The sequence below is a fragment of the Phascolarctos cinereus genome, unplaced genomic scaffold (genome assembly GCF_003287225.1).
Source record: "Phascolarctos cinereus isolate Bilbo 61053 unplaced genomic scaffold, phaCin_HiC Scaffold_1;HRSCAF=81, whole genome shotgun sequence".
NCBI classification, from domain to species: domain Eukaryota; kingdom Metazoa; phylum Chordata; class Mammalia; order Diprotodontia; family Phascolarctidae; genus Phascolarctos; species Phascolarctos cinereus.
Genome location: NW_027555514.1, coordinates 256637478 through 256660229, shown reverse-complemented (window position 1 = coordinate 256660229; position 22752 = coordinate 256637478). Strand labels below are relative to the sequence as shown.

The 22752-nt window shown below is 35.8% G+C and overlaps 1 protein-coding gene across 1 annotated transcript in view; it reads right to left on the bottom strand.

The window, feature by feature from the left end:
- Positions 1–962: 962 nt before the first annotated feature.
- The window catches only part of TMTC3 (transmembrane O-mannosyltransferase targeting cadherins 3), a 66217-nt gene continuing 44427 nt past the window's right edge, over positions 963–22752 (bottom strand). The window contains 6 exon segments of the mRNA XM_020993495.2: positions 963–3658; positions 10817–11043; positions 13124–13293; positions 18590–18681; positions 18684–18692; positions 20744–20855. Coding sequence (XP_020849154.1) covers positions 2844–3658; positions 10817–11043; positions 13124–13293; positions 18590–18681; positions 18684–18692; positions 20744–20855 — 1425 coding nt within the window. The 3' untranslated portion in view covers positions 963–2843.

Genomic DNA, 22752 nt, shown 5'->3' with positions numbered 1-22752 from the left:
AGAAATAATCATTTTACACATAGCCCCCAAAGTAATACTAACCACCAAATTTTAAAGTTCTAAAAAAGAAATGTGATGACATACACATCTCTTTCTTATAACCAAAATTCTACTGAAACCTTGAGGTGCACCACAAACAGCTTTCAAAAAGTGAGTTATTGTGGAAACAATGCATTATAGAGCCAGAGATGAACCAAAGTTTACTAAATGAACATCAAGGTTCTGGTATTTTAAAAAATTTTGACTTTTATTAACTTTTCATTTAGAGAGAGGATATGTAATTTACTAGACTTGATGTAATTAAATACTAAATAATTTATAATAATTTAATTCAAGAATTAGCATGTCCTAGTTTTATCTTTTTTTATTAAAAAAAAAACAACCCTAATTGTTTAGTATCTTCAATATGTATTTTTTACAAGCCAAAGATAGCCTTAAGTGCTTAATGAAGTCATTTTCTCCCTACCATAGCCTTCAAGGATTGTTCTTTTCTTTTATCCTCACTTTTCCTTACTGGATCTCATTGGAATCTCCACTCAGAAATTTCTGGTAAGTGTAAGGATTATTAAGTCCATTATGTCTCATTTTCACATATGGCTATTAATAGGTACTGTATCTCCCTAGATAGAAGCACATAAGCCTAGAAACTAAGCATCTCTGTCTAAAGGGCTCTTAGTGGTGGGTAGAGGAGTTTCTTTCAGTGACTCTAAAATGATTTGCAGTAAAGCCTCTATGTACCCAATAAAACTGGGTCACCAGTACAATCCATGCCTGTTAGAACAGTTTATAAAACTGTCCTGAAAAGTACCATGAATTATTTTCTGAAATATTTAATTAGAAATTATAAGCCCTAGTCAATGATGACATATTAGAGCTTTAGCACATTCTAAATGAAAACTATCTTTATACAGATTTTAAAATTTTCTTTATAGAAACCTTAACAAAAAAAATTAAGTCTAAAAGAAAATAATATTTATTTTTATTTATTTGGAAACAACATTTTTTTCTGGGTTTAAAATTCCAAAAAGTTAAAGTTAAAAATGGCCATCAAATTGATTCTTATGATATTCACAATATTTTTGAAAACAGCTGACAATAGGTGGATAAAGAAGCATTTTTCGTTAACCCAGTAAAACATGTATGAAAAGATAGCTCATTGAAATAGGAGTTTGATTGTCTGAAAAAACCGTTCACATAGAAAGTATAAAAACAGATGTATTTAATAATGGAAACATTTTAATGAATCAGTAGTCAAAATAAATATTTAATTAAAATGAAAAAAAGGAAAACAATAGATTTTAGTGTTTCAAAAGAAACCAGAAGTCATTTTCTTTTCCTCACAATTAAATAACACTGGCTTTAGTGGCTTATTGTTGAACTGCCCACAAGTATTAGTTTAATAAATATTTGTTCAATGAGCATATAATTTTAAAGCCAAAACCCTCATTACTTCAAACAAGACCAGGATGAATTGGGAAAATCATTTACTACTACAAGTACAGTTATTTTTTTGTTCCATCATTTCACTTAAGTCTAGATTCTCTGTGACCCTGTTTGAGGTTTTCTTGGCAAAAACAATGGAGTGGCTTGTAATTTCCTTCTCCAGCTCATTTTACAGAAGAAGAAACTGAGGCACACAGGGTTAAGTGACTTGCTCCGGGTCACACAGTTAGTGTCTGAGACCAGTTTTGAACTCAGGAAGATGAATCTTCCTGATTCAAGCGCTGGGACTCTATGCACTATGGTGCCAGCTAGCTGCCCATAGAATAGTTATATGCTTAAAATAAAACTACAGCTGTAATGGTCCAAAATTATGCAAGGAAGCTTGATATACTAGAAGGGACAGCAGCTTCAGAGTTAGAGGCCAGGGATCATTATTTGTCTCCCCCCTCTCATGTCCCTGAGCCTTGGTGGAAGTCGGACTAGATGGCCTCTGAAATCTCTTCCAGTTCTAGATTTGCGATCCTCTGGCCTCACGAAGTTAAATATGTATTAAGACTTAAGGATTTTTAGGGAGTGAAAGACAAAGGATAATGTGGAGTTACAACAATTGTATGATTGACCAGTTGTGCTAAATAATAAGTACGCTCTCAAAAGAAAATACAGCATAATTCTCTAAGAGTACTACTGGAAAGCTACATTTGAGTTACAGAAGCTTGAAAAACCTGTTGCACAGCTCTAATGGATAATTGTACAACTGTGAAAATATATACTGAAATAATGTATTTACATCTCACATATTAGTTGCTTTAAAAAAAGTTATTTCATTATTTCTTTTGAAAACAAATACTAAAATAAATCCCCACATACAAACTAAGCCAGTGTTTTTTCACAGAGGAAAGCTTTTGACTGAACACTAGTGAGGATCAAGTGACATACTGAAAAAACATATGGTCAAGAAATGTTTTTAATCTCTAGTCAGATTCCACTGGGTAAAACCAGATTGAAATCCCTAACAAATAGGAAAAGAAAAAAAGGTCGCAAGGAATAAAGCTGCACATATTGGAATTGTTCCACAGGATTCCCATTTTGTTCTTTAAATATTTTCTAATTGAGAATATCCATCTGAAAAATTTTTATCATCAGACCTTTCCTCTGGGCTTTAAAAACAGTGATTTCTCCACTTTCGACTTCATACATTTCTCTCATATTCAAAACAACCCACATTCAACCCAATACATAAAGTTTAGTTAATGCATTATTCTCCACAGATAGAGAAACAACTTATTATAGGCTGCTATGTATTCTTTCCATTTTTCAAAACACCCAGTCTGAGCAAACTTTAATTTAAATGCCACAAATTAAAGTATTTTCCATACCATTTATCATGATAAAGAATAAGGCTATTCACCATTTAAAATACGTTCAATCTCCTCTAGTCTTTTTAAAGCAGCAACTCTTTTCTTTTCAATGTCACTGATTTCTTTCGTTGTTTTTTTGTTCTCTTTGTCTGTATTTTCTTCTAATTGTGTGTTTGATTTAGATTGACTTTTGTTATTATCATTTTCCATTGTCTCGGTAGATTTAGGTTCACTTTTTATTTCTTGTAAGTTTTCAAATGGAGTTTTTTTGCCCCCTTCTGCTTGCGTGGTTCCAGCCGGCGGAAGATATAACCGTTCTCCAGGAGTAGAGGAGGAAATTTTAACTCTCACTATATTCAAATGACGATGTATATATTCTTCATGTGGTGCTAAATCAAGTGTCTCAAGCAGGCATTTTTCTGCTTTGAATAAGTCCCCCTCCTCAAAATAAACAACACAAAGATTGTGTTTTCCTTGGACATTGTTTGGATCCATTTCTACAATTTTTTCAAAACACTCCTTTGCTCCAACTATGTCTCTCTTGTGATTCATCAGAATGTCTCCCTTTAAGATGAGACCTTTGATGTGATCAGGGTAGTACCGAAGGAGCTCTTCCAGGACAGGCAAAGCCATCAACTCCTTCGAGGACTGAGAATACAGAAGAGCCAAGTTGAACAAGGCACTTCTAAAGCCTGGCTGCAGCTTGATGGCTTTCTTCATCCACATCTCTGCCTCACTGCCCTTTTTGTCATCCATTGCCAGCATCCCCAAATTGAAGTAGCCATTTGCATCATGGGGTTCTTGACTTACATAGGTGAGCAGTCGTTTCTTTGCTTCAGGCCTAACTTTAGCTTCACCTAAGGATTAGAAAAACAAAACCTTTCATTCTTATGTCGTCAACATTATCTCAGATAATTCCGTAAACCCATTTTCTGAAAAGTACTTTTACTTAGATTACAGGAACCTGGGAAAGTAATATGATCACCTTCTGCCTGTGCAACTCTCTCCTCTGACAAGTGTGTGTGGCACAAATGGATCTGCCACCAGGGTTTGAGCAGAAGAGCTGGGGGACTGGAGTACTTTAAATGTAAAGGAAAATACAAAACCTCGTATTAATTTTGCACAACCAATGCCGTGAAAAGATAGCCAGACTCAGAATAATGGCTCAGAAACACTCCTGTAAAGCAGAAAAGGTACCCTGAACATTCATGAAAGGTGATTTGCCTGGAAACAGCTTTTAAAAATTTCATTACCAGTATCAATAGCCATGTAAGTAGACCAAACAAAGATGTTTAGACAAAATTTTGAGTAACGGAAGACTGAAAACCTCGATCTATGTGGTGGGAGGTAGAGGGACATTTCACTTTCTTAATATGAAAGTAAAGTAATATGTACTAGTAGGAAGATCACTGAAGCTTGGGGACAAGAACCAGGGCTCTGAATTTTGGTTCTGTCACTAGACAGACGATTGCCAAGGCAATTAACTTTTTTAAGCCCATTTTCCTTACTGGCGTTAGAAGGCACTTGATAAACACTTGATTGATTTGAAAAAAATATAATTATCTGTCCGTCCTACCTCGGGGTTGTTGTAAGGATCAAATGAAAAAATTTCATGACACAAAATAATCTAATATGTTTAAGGAAATCAACCAATACAGTAACTGTAGTAAATGAATAGGGGCAGTTGGTACAGTGGAATGTGCTTAATCTGGAGTCCGAGGAATTCAGTTGAAATCCTGGCTATGCCACTTACTTCTTTTAATTAATCAATCAATTAATTAATTTTTAGTTTTCAACAATCACTTTCCATATGCTTTTGAGTTTTAAATTTTCTCTCCCTCCTTCCCTCCCTAAGACAGGGCACAATCTGATATAGGTTCTACATATACATTCCTATTAAACATATTTTCACGTTAGTGATGTTGTAAAGAAAGATTAGAACCAATACAAGGAACCACAAGAAAGAAGAAACAAAACCAAACCAAAGGGAAAAAGAGCAAATAGTATGCTTCGATCTGCATTCAAACTCCATAGTTCTTTCTCTGGATGTGGATAGCATTTTCCATCATGAGACTTTGGAGATGTCTTAAACTTACATCAACCTTGCATTGCTGAGAAGGCGTGGTTGTGTTACTGTGTATAATGTTCTCCTGGTTCTGCTCATTTCACTCAGCATCAGTCCATATACGTCTTTCCAGGTTTTTCTTAAGTCTGCTTGCTCATCATTTCTTATAGCACAATAGTATTCCATTACATTCATATACCACAACTTGTTCAGCCATGCCCCAATTGATGGGCATCCCCTCAATTTCCAATTCTTGGCCAGAACAGAAAGAGCTGCTATAAATATTTTTGTACATGGTAGTCCTTTTCCCGTTTTTATGATCTCTTTGGGATACAGCCCTAGAAATGGTACTGCTGGGTCAAAGGGTATTATGCCACTTATTTCTTAGGCACTCTTGAGGCTCATCTAAAACTGAAGAGGTTGATATCTAAGCTTCCTTTCAAATTATGGTCTTATAAAAAACAACCACCACATCCTTGTAATAGATTCTCTGGATAAAAGAGATTCTTTTATTCCACTGAATTCACTGCTTTTTCTATGGAGGCAAATATTTCATTTTCCCCCTAACATACTGCCGAACTGAGTTATCAAAAAAAAAAAAATACCAGGCACAAAGAGGACACCTCTAATTAGGTATTAGGTATCATGCTATAATACAAAGAACATTTAGATTGTTAGCAAACTTTGTTTCTAAGTCTTTGGCCAATCACTTGGTCTCTTTAGGCTGAAGCTTTCTCATCTGTAAAATCAGTGGGCTAAGTTAGATGATGTCTACAGTTATTTGCTATCTCCAAAGGGCTAATAAAACTTTGTTATCAGACGAATGGAAACTCTCTCTCTAAAGCTGTGAATGTAATATTGAACAAAATTAATTTCAAGCCTAGAAATATGTAAAAATTTTGTTGTTATCAAAAACACTGTTCTCAAACATTTTATAAATTATTTAATCTCATAGAAAATGAAATCAAAATTAGGCGACAGCACTGAAGTAACTTACGTTACCATATCTCCACCAAGTGTTTTAACCCATGTACAGGACAAAAATTACAAATTAATGGGCAAAGTTCTAAACTAGCAAAATGGATTATATTCCCACAAATTATTCAGTTGTCTACACACTCTAGTAAGACTTACCAAGCTGGCACAGTTTTAATAATGGTGTTCAGTGAGATGTGTGTGTATATGATCCAAGAAAGAGTTAGCTTTATTTAAATTTAGAAATGCTCACCACAAGATGAATATCTACCAGGTAATAACTTCTGAAAACTCTCTAGTAAGATGGGGCTGAGACATACTAGTGAAGGGAATAACTCTAGTGATAAAATCATATATCATTTGAAGCAATGAAGTCATCATTAATATTGACAATCCAAAATTCTTGCCACTGCTACCAGAGCCTCAAATCACATATCTCTTTCTCTGGGAAAAGCTTGGTAATTAGAAGAGTTCAGGTAACTATTTATACTGGAATTCAACTTCATTACAGATTAAATGGGACTTTTTTTGGGGGGTGGGGTAGGGAGAGGACACCAAACCATCATTTATAACACTTTATATTGGTGTATGAATTTTAAGTACCATATAGCTATCTCACAAATGGTTGGAACATAATGCAGTGTTAGGAACTTCCTTTACTATATTAATTCCAATTATGGCTTAAAAAAAAACCTAGGTATACATTCTCTTTTCACTAACATATATTTTTTAAAAAATTAATATGTCTTCAAAACAACGTGTTTCCTTCAAGACTGACAGTGTCTACTTTAAGCTTCATAGTATGAGGGGAAAAATTAGCCACTCATCAGTTTAAAAGAATTTAGCAGATTTCAATGAAAAGCTGTAGTAATAGAAACCAATGAAAACATTTTCCAACATAAGAAAAAGAAGTATAATCAAAACTAAATTTAGGAGCAATTATGCCACAGAAATGAAAATAAATTAATATTTAATTGCCATATGAAGTTGAATCAGATCACCACTAAAGTTCTTTTCAATTCAGTCTAAGAGTCACTGATATAGTAGTAAAAAAAAAAAATCTTGGATAAATAGCCAGGAATGATTGTATTATGTTATGTAACAATGGAATGAATGTTCCCTCCCACCCCACCCCCTTTGGAAATAAAACAAAGAATGGAAATAAAAATTATACCAAGATCATGTGACTTTTCTGGACAAAATGCTTAGTCAACAAGAGTCCATTATGTTTAAAGTTCTGTGTTAGATGCTGAAGTAAAGGTAAAGACACAATCCCTATCTTCAAGGAACTTACAATCAAGAGGGATAAATATAATGGGTACACAAAATATTCCAAACTAAAACAATGACTATAACACTATAAATGGAAAGTGAAAAAAATATGAAATGGAACATTGTATAATTCTACTGAACAAGAAGGCTGGCCTCAGGGAAGATTTGAAAAAATGCAAATCTCTTTCTTCTTTGAACAGGTGGGAGTATACAGATGTAAAATAAATTGTACACATTGTCAGGTTTCAGTGAGGTATCGGTTGGTTGGCTGAATTTCCTTTTTCCTTTCTTTTTTATTCTTTGGTATAAGGGATAGCTTACTGAATAAGGTGGGGGAGGGATAGTATTGGAAATGAAGGTGATGTTGGATATGGCAGCGTGCTGGACACTGGGGAGGTTGAAGCTGGTGCACAGTTTGGAAGTTCTGATCTGCACTAGGGCTAAAACCTACCTGGTGAGCACACTAGGTCTAGCACCAAGATGGTGAACATTTGGGAACTGAGGAGCACCAGGGTACCTAAGATAGGGTGAAAAGGCCCACGCTGGAAAAATTAAGCAAGTTAACGCTTCCACGCTGATCAGTATTGCGATAGGTCCCTGAGTGGCCCTGCATTTCCACACTGGGAGAGATAGGAAGACCTAGTAATTTAAAAAAAAGAAAAAAAAAGATGTGAAAACAATTTTTAAAAATAGAAAAGGAAAAAATGTGTAAGAGAGGTACAAAAAACCCCTTTATTTAGTTACATGGTAAAATTTTATTGTTCTTCAGTCATATCCAACCCTTTGTGACCCTATGGACCATACTGTCTGTAGGGTTTTCTTAACAAAGACACTGCAGTAGTTGGCCATTTTTCCTTCTCTGGTGGATTTAAGGCAAATAGAGTTTAAATGACTTGCCCAGGGTCACACAGCTAGTAAAGTGTCTGAGGCCGGATTTGAACTCCAGTCTTCCTGACTCTAGGTCCAGCATTCTACCCACTGAGCCACTTACATAGTCAGACAGGACAGACTACACTATAAACATTTACAATAAAAACTATCATTAAATTTGGGCATAAAATACAAATGAAATTAACAGAATGTTGCTTAGTACTGATTAAATTTTTTTTAAATAAAAAAAATTACATCAATACCTTCACTTCCAAAATCTATCCCTTTGTCCTCCTCTACTCAAAGAGCTTTTAACAAAGAAAAGAAAAAAAGAAAGAAAAAAAATCCAAACCACTACATAAACCAAGTCTGACAGCACGCACAATATCCTACATTCGTAGTCCTCCACCCTTCCAAAGAAGGCAGGAAAGTGTACTTTCCCAACTCGAGGGCCAAGCTTGGTCACTTAATTATATATGGTTGAGACCCTCCCCCCCCCACTTCCCCTTATGGTGCTGTAGTCCTTTTGTGCAAAGTATTCCTGGCTCTGATTACTTCATGCTACATCAGTTCATGTAAATATTGCATGCTTCTCGAGAATTCTTCAGTCATCCTTTCTTTTGGAACAGTAACTTCCTTTTTACCTAACTGAGGGGTATTTACTTGGTTTCCAGTTGCTTGCTACCACAAAAAGTGCTTCTATGTGTACTCTGGCATACATTGACCTATGAAGGATATAAGCCTAACAATGGGATCTCTGGGTCACAGGATATGGATATTTTTGCATTTTCTTAGCATAATTTCAAATTACTTTCCAGAATGGGCATATCAATTCAAAGCTCCTCCAATAGTTTCTTAATGTATTCATCTTACTGAGGCCTCTTCAGCATTGACTTGTTCTGTCTTCTATCATCTTTGCTAATTTGTTTGGTGAGGAGGTAAAACTGCAGAGTTGTTTTCCTTGCATTTCTTTTATCAGCAATTTGAAGCAATCTTTCCTATGGCTATTAACCATTTGCAATTCAAATTTGGAAAACATATCTTCTGACCACTGGGGAATGTCCCTTGTTACATATTTGTGTTAGTTCCCTATATACCACAGGACCAGAATGGTGCAATACTCTTTCCCCCAATAGTCTCAGGCAGACTCCTGTATGCTCAGAGCCCTCCATGTTCTCCCTTTCCCAAGTGATGTGCCCAGGTCCCTTGAGGGCCCAGTCTGATAGATGGATATGTTCGTGTACGCTCCTCTGATTAGTGGGCAATCACAAACCACGATCCTGGTAAGATGGAGGATTGTTACATTTTGTCATGTGTCCCGCTGCAGCCACCTTGCCCTAAAGACAACTGTGCCTTATCTTCCCTGCTGTTTTAGCCTTCGGACCTTTGGGCAGTGCCATGTGCACTGCCACAGAATGCTAAGGGTGCCTGAGCCTTGCCTTCTACCCGGCCATAGCTCACTAAGGACCACTATGGTTGGCCATGTGACTGGCTGTTGACTTCTCTTGTGTTGTCTTCCATAATTAGAATAGGAGCTCTTTGAGAGCAGGAACTCTTGCTTTTCTATCTCTTGCATTTAGCACAGTGCATGGCACATGATAACTACTTAATAAATGATTTATATCCTGTCTTGGATAGCAAAATCCTTTCTAAGATACCTGAGGTGAAGTTGTTTTCCCAAATGACAAGACTCCCTTCTTATCCTAGCTACTCTGATTTTGTTGATTATTATTATTATTATTATTTTTTACAATTTCATGTAATCAAAAGTATCTATTCTTTTTTATATTGCGATTGCTTCTATTCTCTGGTTCAGAACTATCCCCCAAACCATTATGTGTGAAAGGCATTTAATACTGTTCCCTAATTTTTAATGGTATGACTTTTAATCTTCAGGTCATATATTTATTTGAGCTTATTATGTTATATGGCATAAGATGCTGGTCTAAAACCTAATCTGTCAAACTGCTTTCTAGTTTTCCTAGCAATTCTCTTCAAATAAGAAGTCCTATCTCAAGAAATTTAGTATTCTCAACTTTTATCAAACACTGTACAATCAAGCTTAATACCTCTCATTCTTCCTAGCCTAATTATCTACTTTTCTATTTTTAAACAATATCAATTAGTTTTGATGATTACTGTTCTATAATATAATTTAAGGTCTGGAAGTGCTACTCCCCTATATTCCTATTTTTTCCCTACTACTTCTCTTGAGATTCCAACCTCCCCTCCCTTCCAAATTAAAAGTGTTTCTTGGCAGATTGATTCCTAGATATTTTATAAGTATTGCAGTTATTTTGAATGGGATTTCCCTTCCAAAATAATTATGGATTTAAACAAACATGTCTTAAACACCTACTGTGCTAGGTCCTGGGGGTGGATGTATTGCTCAGATAAGATATTGTCCCCTATGTATTTTACAGTAGGTCAGGGTTGGGGATTGGGGGCTGGGAAGAGACAGAAATAGTTAACTAGTTTATAAACATTAAATGAAAAGAAAATGATTAGGGACTAGACAAACTAGTATGGCAAAACATTACTTCCTAAGAATCCCATTTTAACAACCATATAAAAATTATCTGTATCACATTTAAATGCTTCATTGTTTGATGATACTAGAAAAGTTTCAAATATTTTAAAAATTCATTCACTCTACTTTATAATTTTATTTAAATCACTGATCTGCAGTATACGTGAAGTTTTGTTAAAAGGGTAAATACTAATCAGACTTTTGAATTATGACAAATCACAAACATAATTAATAAGGTTTTACTTTATTGGCAGGGGGGAACCCTGGTTTAACTAGAAATACATGTTAGCTACGTCAACATACCTGATTCTTGCATGAGCAGGGCAGAGTTGAATAGTGCTAGTTTATGATTGGGATTCATCTTCAAAGCCCGGTCAAAGTTTCGAAGGGCTTCAGTTGATTCTTTAAGTTCAATATTAACAATTGCCAAGTTGTACCAAAGGTCTGCATTGCTTCTGTCTAGGTCCAATGCCCTAAGATAGGAATCCTTTGCTTTTAGAGGTTTATTCATTTTTAAAAGTAATTCTCCTCTGTGGAAGAAGCAAATCAAAACTTTACTTTATATATGGTATCACACTTATACTGGCAACTTAAAATAAAAAGTTCTGCCAAGTTAAGCTTTCTTAGGCACGTACTCTCCTCCTTTCAATTTTTCTCTCAAAAATAACTTAATCTCTATTAGAGATTATGGCAGTATCTGTACTTCTATATGTTTAACATGTAGTTTGCTTTGTTAGTTAGGGCATAAAGTAATTAAAAACAGAAAAAAATGCACTTCAGCTTCTTTAAGATGTTAGTTGAACAGAGAGAAAAAAAGAAAAAGGAGGGAGAGGAAGATAGTGAGAGGGAGAAGGACCTGCTCTGGTACTTTATGGGAGGGCTTAACTAAGAAGTCAAAGCAAATACAATTAAATATGGCAATGACTGCTGAACTAGATATGCCAAGAGGTTTTATCAAAAAAGAAAAAAAAAGTCAGCGAAAATGCCATATTGACAGACACCCAAGAATACCACAGAGGTAGACTGTATGAGTGAGAATACAAAGAGGCAGCTCAAGCTGAAGCCTTCTTGAGCATCCCATGCTAATACGTGCGTGCTCTCTCTCAAAATGCCTTGCATGTTTTAATTTTTTTTACTTTTTACTTACTCAGTATGCACTTACCTAAGTATTCATCTCCCCTTTTAGGATATAAGATGCTTAAAAGTATGATAATTTCATTCTTTGTATTTGTATCCCCAGAGTCTAAGAGTACCTGGCACACAGCAGGTGCTTAATAAAAAAGGGGACGATAACAGCACCTACCTCACAGGGATGTAAGATCAAATAAGACAACGTGCTTTTGTATATCGTACTAGGCACTTGCTTGATACATAGTAGGCACTTAATAATGCTTATTCCCTTCCTTCCTAAATGGAATGACTGACTGAACAAGATCATGATGGAGCTGGGAAGAGTTAGGATCAAGGGCTTCCTTGCCTAACTTGTCAGAGACTTAATCTAACTAGGTGGAGAGGAGTAATGAAGGAATTTATGATAGATGACTTCATAACAAGAGTGGGAGCCAGGATCATCTGCAGAAGGAAAGTACAAGTGAGTTTGGAGTTTCAGGAGAGAGAAGCAGGTTTCTAACAGCTGCTTTGGAGATGTGATTGGGAGTCAATCAGGAATGAATAGGATTGCCACCTATTGGCAAGGGTTTCATTCACGTTGGGTAGCATCAATTTATAATGTACCCTATTTGGATAGCTTCGTGATTTTTTTTTTCCAGCAGTGTTCAATGACTTGAAGTAACTGGCAGAGAAGAACGATGGTGGGGGTGATTCCTGGTCTGAGGGATTAGCAAGGTAGGTCTAGGATAAGGAAGCAGGGTATTCAAGAGTAGATGACAATGAATTGCTAAAATGATTATGTATATGTATATGTGTGTGTATAACACACACACACACACACACACACACACACACACACACACTCTCTCTCTCTCTCTCTCTCTCTCAATGACCTTAATATGATAGTGTTAAGAGTTTGAAGACAATGAATTAAACCCAGAATAGGTATGTCGGGGTGGAAGAACAAGAAAAGATTCAGATTCACTATAGAGATATCAGGATGAGAGCGAAAATTAAGTTCAGATGAAGTGAGATAGTGGGAAAGGGAGAAGTACAGAGTAGAAGGGAAAAAAAATTCTAAACTCCAATCTGGAATTCCAGAAACACATCTCTTCCAAACTCTGGCAGTATAGGAACTAAAAAGTTTTGATGAACATGCAGGTAGGTGCTAAAAGCTCTGACTAGTTAAGTCTCAAAATCTGCATTAAAAAAAAAAGGAACTTATTAAGTCAATTATTTTCTAGGTGCTTTGAAAAAGGTTACTGGGGGAAGGTGATAAGCAGAGAATTAGGAGGCACACACAGCTTTTAAGGAATTAAGGAACTACCTATGAGATGAATCTTAACAGATTTTGCTTTTTTTTCCCCTCAACTGTAGATTATATTGGGGAAAAATATTATACTGGGAAAAAAATAACTCTTCTAATTCAGCCAAAATTATTATCAAAGACAAAAAAAAAGACAATCTTATATAAGAATAGTACAAAATTAAAAGCAATACCTGCTAATATAGGCCTGTTTGAAATCTGGCCGCATGCTAATTGCTTGTCGGTACAACTGATCTGCCTCTTCAAGTCGAGACTCATTTGCACGAATCAAGTTAGCAAGATTGATATAAACATTTAAATGGTTGGGAGCAATTCGCGCAGCATATTTTTTACCTGGAATGATCTGATTAAAATAAAAGGTACTTTTATGATTTATGCTGCTGAGGCAAAAGAAATTCCAAGTCAGAGACAAAGCATTCACATCGGGTGACTAAGTTAAAAGTCTTATATAGAATATCCAATCAATATAATTTTAATAATAAGTATGACATTACTACAACATACAAAATCAATTTAAAAATAGAAAACTTAACACGATCTATGGATTGATGATCTTCGTGTATACATTTTTTCCAACAATGCATGTTTTGATCCATTCATGCCTTTTTATGTCTTCCTATAAACTTGTCACAGGGTTTGTTTTCCTTTGTTCCTTCCCTCCCTTTAAAAAACATCATGAAACTTCCAATGGAACTTCCCTCACATCACATGACCAGTCCATTAAAAATATTTTATTTCAGGGCACCACGTGAAGCAGAACAGGCTGCAGGGAATCCTTACCTCCCTTCCTTCCCAGATCCTGGGCCCGTCTACCTGAGGGCCAGAGAGTAGACATGGCTAGTGAATTATCACTTCAATTACCACAGAGCTAACAACTACAACACTTTCAAGGCTACTAGACCTTACCATCTTCCTTGCCAAACACATTAGGGAACTCTGCCTTTCCAATCATCCTGCAGCAGAACCTTTCCTATATGTGTTGTTTCCTCCTAAGTTCCTTGGAAGTAGAGAGTGTTCAGCTTTATAATTTGGATCCTCAGTGCTCGGCACATAGTGAATGTGTTCAATTAATTCTTTTCCATTTATTCATTAACATTCATTTATTCAAATATCCTCTGAGAGACTAAAACATAAGTAAAACAACAGAAATGGAAGAGATGGAGTGCTGGGTTCAATTTTAATCTGTTGGAGGCTGTAGCATTCTGTGGCAGAATACTGAAATAAGATAGGATTCATCTGAAGAAATTTGGGGTTATTAAAAATGCTCTGAAATTTTCCACAGGCAATCCAACCCATTGTCTTGCTTAATCCTGGGCCCAATCTGTTGTCCATTTGTAGCTTATGGATGAATTCTACAGGTTCTCTATCCAACTGCTGTCATAATCTGGACAACAGACATTCATTACCTGCTGTTTTTTTCATGAGTGGATGGTTAGGGCAAAAAAAATTTTTTTTGGCTTTTTAGTGAGGCAATTGGGGCCAAGTGACTTGCCCAGGTCACACAGCTAATAAGTGCCAAGTGCCTGAGGCCACATTTGAACTCAGGTCCTCTTGACTCCAAGGCTGGTGATCTTTCTACTGAGCCCCCTAGGCTAGGGCAAATTCTTTCGGATGACTATAGATCAATGTTCTGTGCCTTTATGAAACATGCAAAATACCAGCAAGAAACAGGAATATTTGGAGGGCCTCAACAATTGTGAAGAATCCCCTTTAACTTAGATTGTCTTTGGCATGCATCTCTCTCCCTGCCCCACGCCTCACGGGTAGAGAGTCACTGAGAGAACTATCTTCCTTTTATTTTACAATAAAATCTTGTTATCTTTCATTTTTATGTTACTTACATTTCCTCATATAGCCCTCCTCCTAGCCCCTCAGAAAGAGCCCTTCCTTACAACAAAGTTCATCACATATGATAAACAGCACAGACAGCAATCTGGCTGGACTGCAGAGAATGGGAAAAAGCATCATCTATAATGAAGCTGGAAAGACAGGTTGAGATGGGTTTTAAAAGCTAAAGAAAGGGTTTTTTAATTTTTTTCATTTTTTCTCTAGAGGCAACAGGGAGCCTGTGAAGTTTTATGAATATGAGTATGAAATAACCAAATCTTTTCACTTTTTCCTCTCTCCTTCAGATACCCTGTGAATTGATTCCCCAATGCCTTCATTTTGATACCTCCAGCATGAATCTATTTTATGCACAGTGGTCCAATACTGCTGCTTTTCTCATCTGCTGTATCACAATTTCTACATTCTCCATGAGCACATCTGGGAGTCTATAAGCCCAAGCATTCTGTCTTTGATGATGCAAAAAACTGTCATAAAACTCTTTGCAACATCTTTTTTAGTTTTCTTCTTTTTATTGTTCTCTTATTTTCAAACTTATATGCCTTTATTATGGGCACATAAAATCTTAAGTAGGGTCTCTTGCCTAGTATGCTTCATATTCTGTTTTGTAGAAGTATGCTGCTTCCAGGCCAATACACATTTTGTTTTGATGTCCCTTCTCGCTACCTTCATGCCCACAGTTTATGTGGCATCCACCTTAACATGATGGGCTACTGTAAACTCTCTTCTACCTCACTCTCATCCACCTCTTCTCATTCCTGTTTTTTATAAGGGAAAATGTGTAGGAGACTGGGTAGGTGTGTTATCAGTAGATCAGATGAGAGCAGTTTCAATGACTAGCTGTAGAAATGAGATGGAAAATGGTAAAGGAGTAACTAAGTGATGAGGCAAGGTATGTAGACTTTTCTTTCAATGTCCTATATGTCCTCTCTATTTAGAATGTAAGCTTCTTGGGAAAACGATGTCTTACTTTTTTATTTTCATGTGCTGCACTTCACACCATTATCCTTCTTCATAAGATTTTATTTTATGTTGGTGTAGAAAGTTTATTTAGTATTTTATTTCCCCCAATTACATGTAAAAACAATTTTTAACATTTATTTTTAAAATTTTGAGTTCAAAATTCCCTCCCTCCTCACCCCCCTGAGAAGGCAAGCAATTTGATATAAATTACACATGTCATGCAAAACATATTTCCATATTAGTCATGTTGTAAAAGAAAACATAGACCAAAAAAACACCCAAAAACCCAAAACCCCCAAACCCAAGAAAAATAAAGAAATTAAAAAATTAAGCTTTGATCTGTATTCTGACATCACCAGTTTCTTCTCTGGGAATGGACAGCATTTTTCATATTTAAAAGATTTTATAAATTAACTTATTATATTAAACTGGTGGTGCCTTTGGCAAACATCTTTCTCTACTTGGCAAGTAGGTTTTTCCTGACTAAGGACTTTTATGGTTCTTTTGTTCTCCTTGTTATAGTAATTGTTATAGTAATATAAATGTATCAGATAAATTGTTATCAATATATTAGATAACCTTCTGTACAAAATATATAAGTTATAGTCTATGTTCTTTCATCCACCCATATCCCATTTTTTGTTATTAATAAGTTGTCTGAATAGGCCAGGGTTGAGCAATTTCAAATTTTAAAAATTTTCCATGATTTTTTCCTTTCTTCTACCTTTCTATTGATTTTGATCTTTTCTCTAATAAGCTGGTGTTGATTTTGACCTAACAAGTTGAATGATGTGACTGTATAAATAGCTGATTCAGGAACTACAGACACCTATATCAGTAATGAGTAGCTTCTTGTCTTTGTGACAGCATAGAGGATGGGCCTGGCAACAGAGCCTACTGTCTAAGGATTAGCCAAAGTAAGTCAGTTCCATCTTGCTGGTGATGTTAACTGATGCTTGCTACATCCAGCTACTTATGCTTCTTTTCTTGATGAATCACAATGTGTTGGTGGGAAGTAAAGTACAAGTCTTTGGCGTTTTTCATTCCTTATTCCTGATACATTTCTGTACCTTTTTTTCTTCTGTTGTCACTTTTTCTCACCTTTGCATTAAGAAAGCCATCAAGTATTATAAGATGTTCTTATTCATTCTGAATTACGTGTAGTTACTTGTAGAATTTCTCTTTTGCAACCGATACTAGTGACATAATTTTCATGGTGGATTCTCAAAAGCTAGACCAATGGAGCCCAAACTCTGGAAGGTTCTACCATTCTGCTTTCAAGAACAGTTCTAGCAAAATAATGAATATACTTTTCAAGGACCAGCCTAGCTTAGTGCAGAGAAGCCCAAGACTGCCCCATTTTCTGTTAGTTTGCCACCAGAGAATTTCTCACCACATCACCATCCTACTGATCAGTCAGTCTTGGTAGAACCTTTTAGAGTCTGTGCGCTCCACTGGTCTAACTTGAGAACTCATTGTGAAAATTAGTTCCTTAGTATATGTTGCAAAGAATAAACAATCAACTTTATGGTAATCACAGAGAAGAAGCATATATTTCTGCCAATAACCGATTTCTTTACACAAATGAACATCTTTTGAAATTATACATAGCCTAATTCATTATTCAATGTGTTCCCTTTTTTCATTTTTTTAAAAATTTCTTGTGTCAGTACAAAAATTATTCATGGATGAGACAAACTGAAATGACTTAACTGAATTATTCTGATTCAAGTTAAACAACCCCCCCCTTTTTTTGCTTTTTGGTGAGGCAATCAGGGTTAAGTGACTTGCCCAGGGTCACAAAGCTAGTAAGTGTCATGTCTGAGACTGGATTTCCAGGGCCAGAGCTCTATCCAACTGTGCCACCTAGCTGCCCAAGTTAAACAAAATTTAACAAACTATATATAACATGCCTAATGTAACCTAATCATATTATATAAAAGGGAACTTAGAGGTCATCTAGTCTCTCATTTTACAGAAAAGGAAACAGGTTACATGACTTGGGCAAGATCAGACACTGTTAGTGATAGGGCTAGAGGACAAATCCTCCTCCCAGTGCTGCTTCTAATCATAAAGATAAATATTAATGACCATTTTATGGTAATATAGGCAGAAAAGATCTGTACATGCCCTCTAGCAAGTTGCTTTTCTGAATAAGTCCCTTGTATAAGATGCTTTATTACTTATCTCTCATAACAATGGAATGAGGTATAGGAAAAAAAATTATGGCTGAGACCTCATTGCTTGGTTTTTGAACAAAGGGGAGTTTAGAAATTAGTGTATGTTAAAAAAAAACCCTTCATTTTTCTACAGATGTGGGTTTCTTAAAATACATACAAAAATATCACTTCGACAAAATTAGTCATGAAATGTAAAATTTATTAATAGATTACAGACAATATTAATAACTCAAGCCACTTGATGAGTTATTAATTAAAACATTAATACAGGGTGTCCCAAAAATCTTAATGTAGTTTTAAGTTATTAAAATTTAAAACTACACTAAGACTTTGGGACACCCTGTACTTTTTAAGTCCAAATTGGTTAGAAATGATAGCTTTCTGTGGAATACTTCTATTTTTATTGGATTGTAGAAGCAAGAAAAGGAGAGCTAGGTGGAGCAGTGGATAGAGCTCCAGCCTTGGAATTAGGAAGATCTGAGTTCAAAATCTGACCTTAGTCGCTGACACTTACTAGCTGTGTGACCCTGGGCAAGTCATCTAACCCTGACTGCCTCACCAAAAAGGGGGTAAAAAAGAGCTTAAACATAGACATTTATCTATTTATAATTTAAAATGTAATATTATCATTTAAAATGTAATATTACTTACTTGTGGCATCAGTGACTTAGCAATCATGTAAGATTCCTCGGCTTCTTTGGTTCTATTTAAATTTTTATAAGTTCTTCCTACATTCATGTGGGCCCAATATCATCTAGAATAAAGCATTTGATATTCTACCTCATATACAAGTATTTCATGAACAGTACTAATTATATATATATACACACACACACACACACACACACACATATAATAAGACAGTATCACATGGACACATATAAACAAAGCAAAAACATGTATGGTCCTAAGAACTTCACCATGTTATATATAACAGGTAATATAGTTCCTCCTGTAGAGATAGGGACAAGACAGTGATGTTTGCACCACTGTTTGCACTCACTTTATTCTAATTTGTATTATGGTTATTTTATCTTTCTGATTAAATTGTAACCTCCTTGAGGGAGGGAGGGACCATGTATCTTCTTTATTTTCATGTTTCCCCTAGAAACTAGTAGCACTTTGGGGGAAAAAGTCTGCCAGAGCCAATAGTTGAAGTTAAGATCTGCAATATGGTGAAACAGAGTGACAGCATTTTACCTAGCCTCAAGCTTTCTGTGCATCCAGTTTTTCTAACTGAGTAACGAGTAAGAGACCTCTTCTCCCATGGATCCAGTACATAAAGCTAAGTCTTTTCCTGATTCCTTTCTATCCTCTTTTCCCCTCCTCAGTCTGTTATGACCCAAAGTTCTAGTCAGCTTTAATTGAACAAAGAGGACAGAAGAATATGGAGAGTAAGATAGACATCTCTTTACCATGGCACACCGCAAAAACTCGAAAGAAAAAAAAATTGAGTTTATTTCCTCACAGAGTTTCAAGAGTCCTCAGAAATCATCTAGTTCAGAAAGCTCTTCTAGAACATTTATGAGAAGCATGACCATCTATCTAGCCCCTTCTTGAACATCAATGGTGACAGGGACTTCACTACCTCAAAACACAGCCTATTCCATTTTGGGGAAGGTCAAATTACTAGGACATTCTTCATATTAAGCCACCATGTTCAGAATAAACATTCCTTGTTACAGTAACAGTTTTTTGTATAATATGATTTCACCTTGGATTCAGATTTTTTTATTCTGCCATTACTTCTGTTTGCAGATCACATATTCTGTTTTTATAATTCTTGTTTCTCTTTTAACCCATTCAGAAACATCCTGCTGTGGTTCTATGCACTCCTGAGAATCCACAAGATATTCTATTCTCCCTTATCATGTGCTGATTTATTTTGCTTTGTACTGCAACATTTATTCAGAGATATCTGCTCTCATTTAGCTGATCTATCAGGAGGCAATACTTCTTTCTGTAATTAATATCTTCCTTGTTGACAGTTTATCTGTTCATGCTCAAGGTGTTTAACTCAGTTTTCTTACTCCTGAGATCTTTGGTGATTTCAGTCTCTTTTCCTCATATTCCCCTACTGTTCACTTTCAGACTCTTTCCTTTTGACTGCAATGTCCTTGGGGGGCTGGACTTTCATTTTAGCCTCCTCCCAATGTCTCAAGTGACTTTTGGGGAGGTAGAACTGGCCCCAGCATTTTTTTTTCCTCAAGCTAGCCCAGGAATCAGAAAGATTTCGGTTCAAATTTCCCCTCTAATACCTACTGGATATGTGGACTATAGGAAATCAATTAATCTCTTAGGGCCCCAAATAATTTTTTTTCTTTTTGGTGAACCAATAGGGGTTAAGTGACTTGCCCAGGGTCACACACCCAAAGCAACTGATCTGCATTAGTAGAGAGTTTCTTCACTAGGTACTATACCAAGGAAATTATAGTCCCAGTTAGAAGGGGAAAAAAAAGAAGCCAAAGTTCATTCAGTTTAACTCTTCCATTGATAAGATGAGAAAAATGAATCACGAAGGGATTTAAGGGACTTGCTCAAGATCTCACAGACAGTAAGCAACAGCAGTAAGATAAACTTTACCTTTCATGTCCTTAAGGTAAAAACTATTTCCACTCTATAACACACTGCTACTACTGGCTGATTATAGCACTGGACGATCCAGGATTGCATTTAGACTACAATAAAGCATTATACGGAGTAGGATCTTTCCTGGAGGAAAGCTCAAATATGACAATGCCCTTTTTCTTCCTTGAAGTATCATCAAATTAAAAATTACTTGAGAGTAAGCTGTGCACTACTTACCCGGCTGAACGTGTGTAGCCTGTAGGAAGTACTTTAAGGCCCTCTCAAAATTCTTTTCATTTTCCAAAGCGTGACCCACATTATTCCACAGTTTAGCATTATTTTTATTTACCTTAAATATACAAAGCACATGAAAATATGAATATAAGATGCCCAGTTTAAATAGCTATTTTTAACATATTCCTACTATTACAGCTACTAACACATTTATATAGTATTTTAAGGTTTACACAGTGCTACCACCCTCAAAATAATACTATGATTTTAGTAGTATAAATATTATTTCCATCTTACAAATGAAGAAATAGAGGTTCTGACAGATTAAGTCACCTGCCTATGGTTACATAATTATTAAGTGATAGAAGATGATATTCAAACATGAGTCTTTTAAAACCAGCTCCACTGTTCTTTCAACTACTCCATGAGGTACTATATACTTTAAGGTATCAAACATTCTGAGCAGAAAATATATTAGAATGCAAAAGTTGCATGGGTTTTTTAATGTAGGATTAGAATGCATGAGATCACTTTTTTAATATGTAGACTAAGAAACACTGCAGTACCAACCCTAAAAACTGGGTTAGTGGAACTTTGTGGCTGGGAATTAACTACCTTCTCTCCTACCAGGGGATTCAGCCAGATGAAAATAGTAATTATAGTTAATTCCCATTTTACATTTGTGACGGTGTATCCCTAACAGGACTGTGTTCTCAACATTAAAGAAAAGCACACTTCTAGGAGCTTTACGATCAAACACAGAACCATGAGTAACAGACAGCATCCACGTTTGATATCCACAAATATCAACAGAACCAGAGGACTGACTGGTTGGACGTATTCTCTACAGAAAACTTCCATGAAGATATAGACAAGACTTGTATAGGATGACAAGGCACAGATGTATTGTGACCTTCATTAGCAGGAGTACTTACGCCCTTGTTTAAGTACACAAAGACTTTCTAATTTAAAATAAGCTGAATTCAGAGGGGCAATAAACACGAGGAAACAATGAGTCTTTATTAGGGTAAGAAGAAAATTTCCTTTTTAACAATCTTCCCTATACTAACAGACCCCAAAACACTTAATAGATGAGTATCTAAGTTTTAAATTGATCATCGTTACAGCATCACCATGTATAATGTTCTCCTGGTTCTGCTCACTTCACTTTGCATGAGTTCATATTAGTCTTCCCAGGTCTTTTTGAAACCATCCCTCCTGTCATTTCTTGTAGCATTCCATCACAACCATATACCACAACTTGTTCAGCCATTCCCCAATTAATAAGTATCTCCCTGATTTCCAATTCTTTGCTACCATAAACAATCAACACAATCAATAAAGCTGCTACATTTTTGAACAAATAGATCCTTTTCCTTTGATTCCTTTGGGATACAAATCTAGTAGTGGTACTGCTGGATCTAAGGGTATGTACACACAGTTTTATAGCAAATCACCAGAATGGTTGGTTGGACTAATTCACAACTCCACCAACAGTGCACTAGCGTCCCTATTTTTTCACATCTCCTCCAGCATTTGCCATTTTCCTTTTCTGTCATGTTAGCCAATCTGATAATATGAAGTGGTATCTCAGAGTTGTTTTAGTAGGAATTTCCCTAGTCAGTAGTAATTTAGAACATTTTTTTTGGTGACTATTAATAGCTTTGATTTCTTCTTCTGAAAACTACTTGTTCATATTCTTTGACCATTTATCAACTAGGGAATGGCTCTTATTTTTATAAATTTGGATCAGTTCCCTAGGTATTTGAGAAAAGAGGCCTTTTATAAGAGAAACTTGCTGTAATTCTCCTGGCTTCCCATCTTCCTTCTAATTCTGGCTGTATTAGTTTTGTTTGTGCAAAAGCTTTTAAATTTCAGGTAATCAAAATTATCTGTTTTACTTCCCAAAATGTTCTCTTTCTCTTCTTTGGTCATAAACTTTTCTTCCCTTTTATCCACAGATCTGACAGGTACATTTTTCTATGCTCCGTTAATTTACTTGTTATCACCCT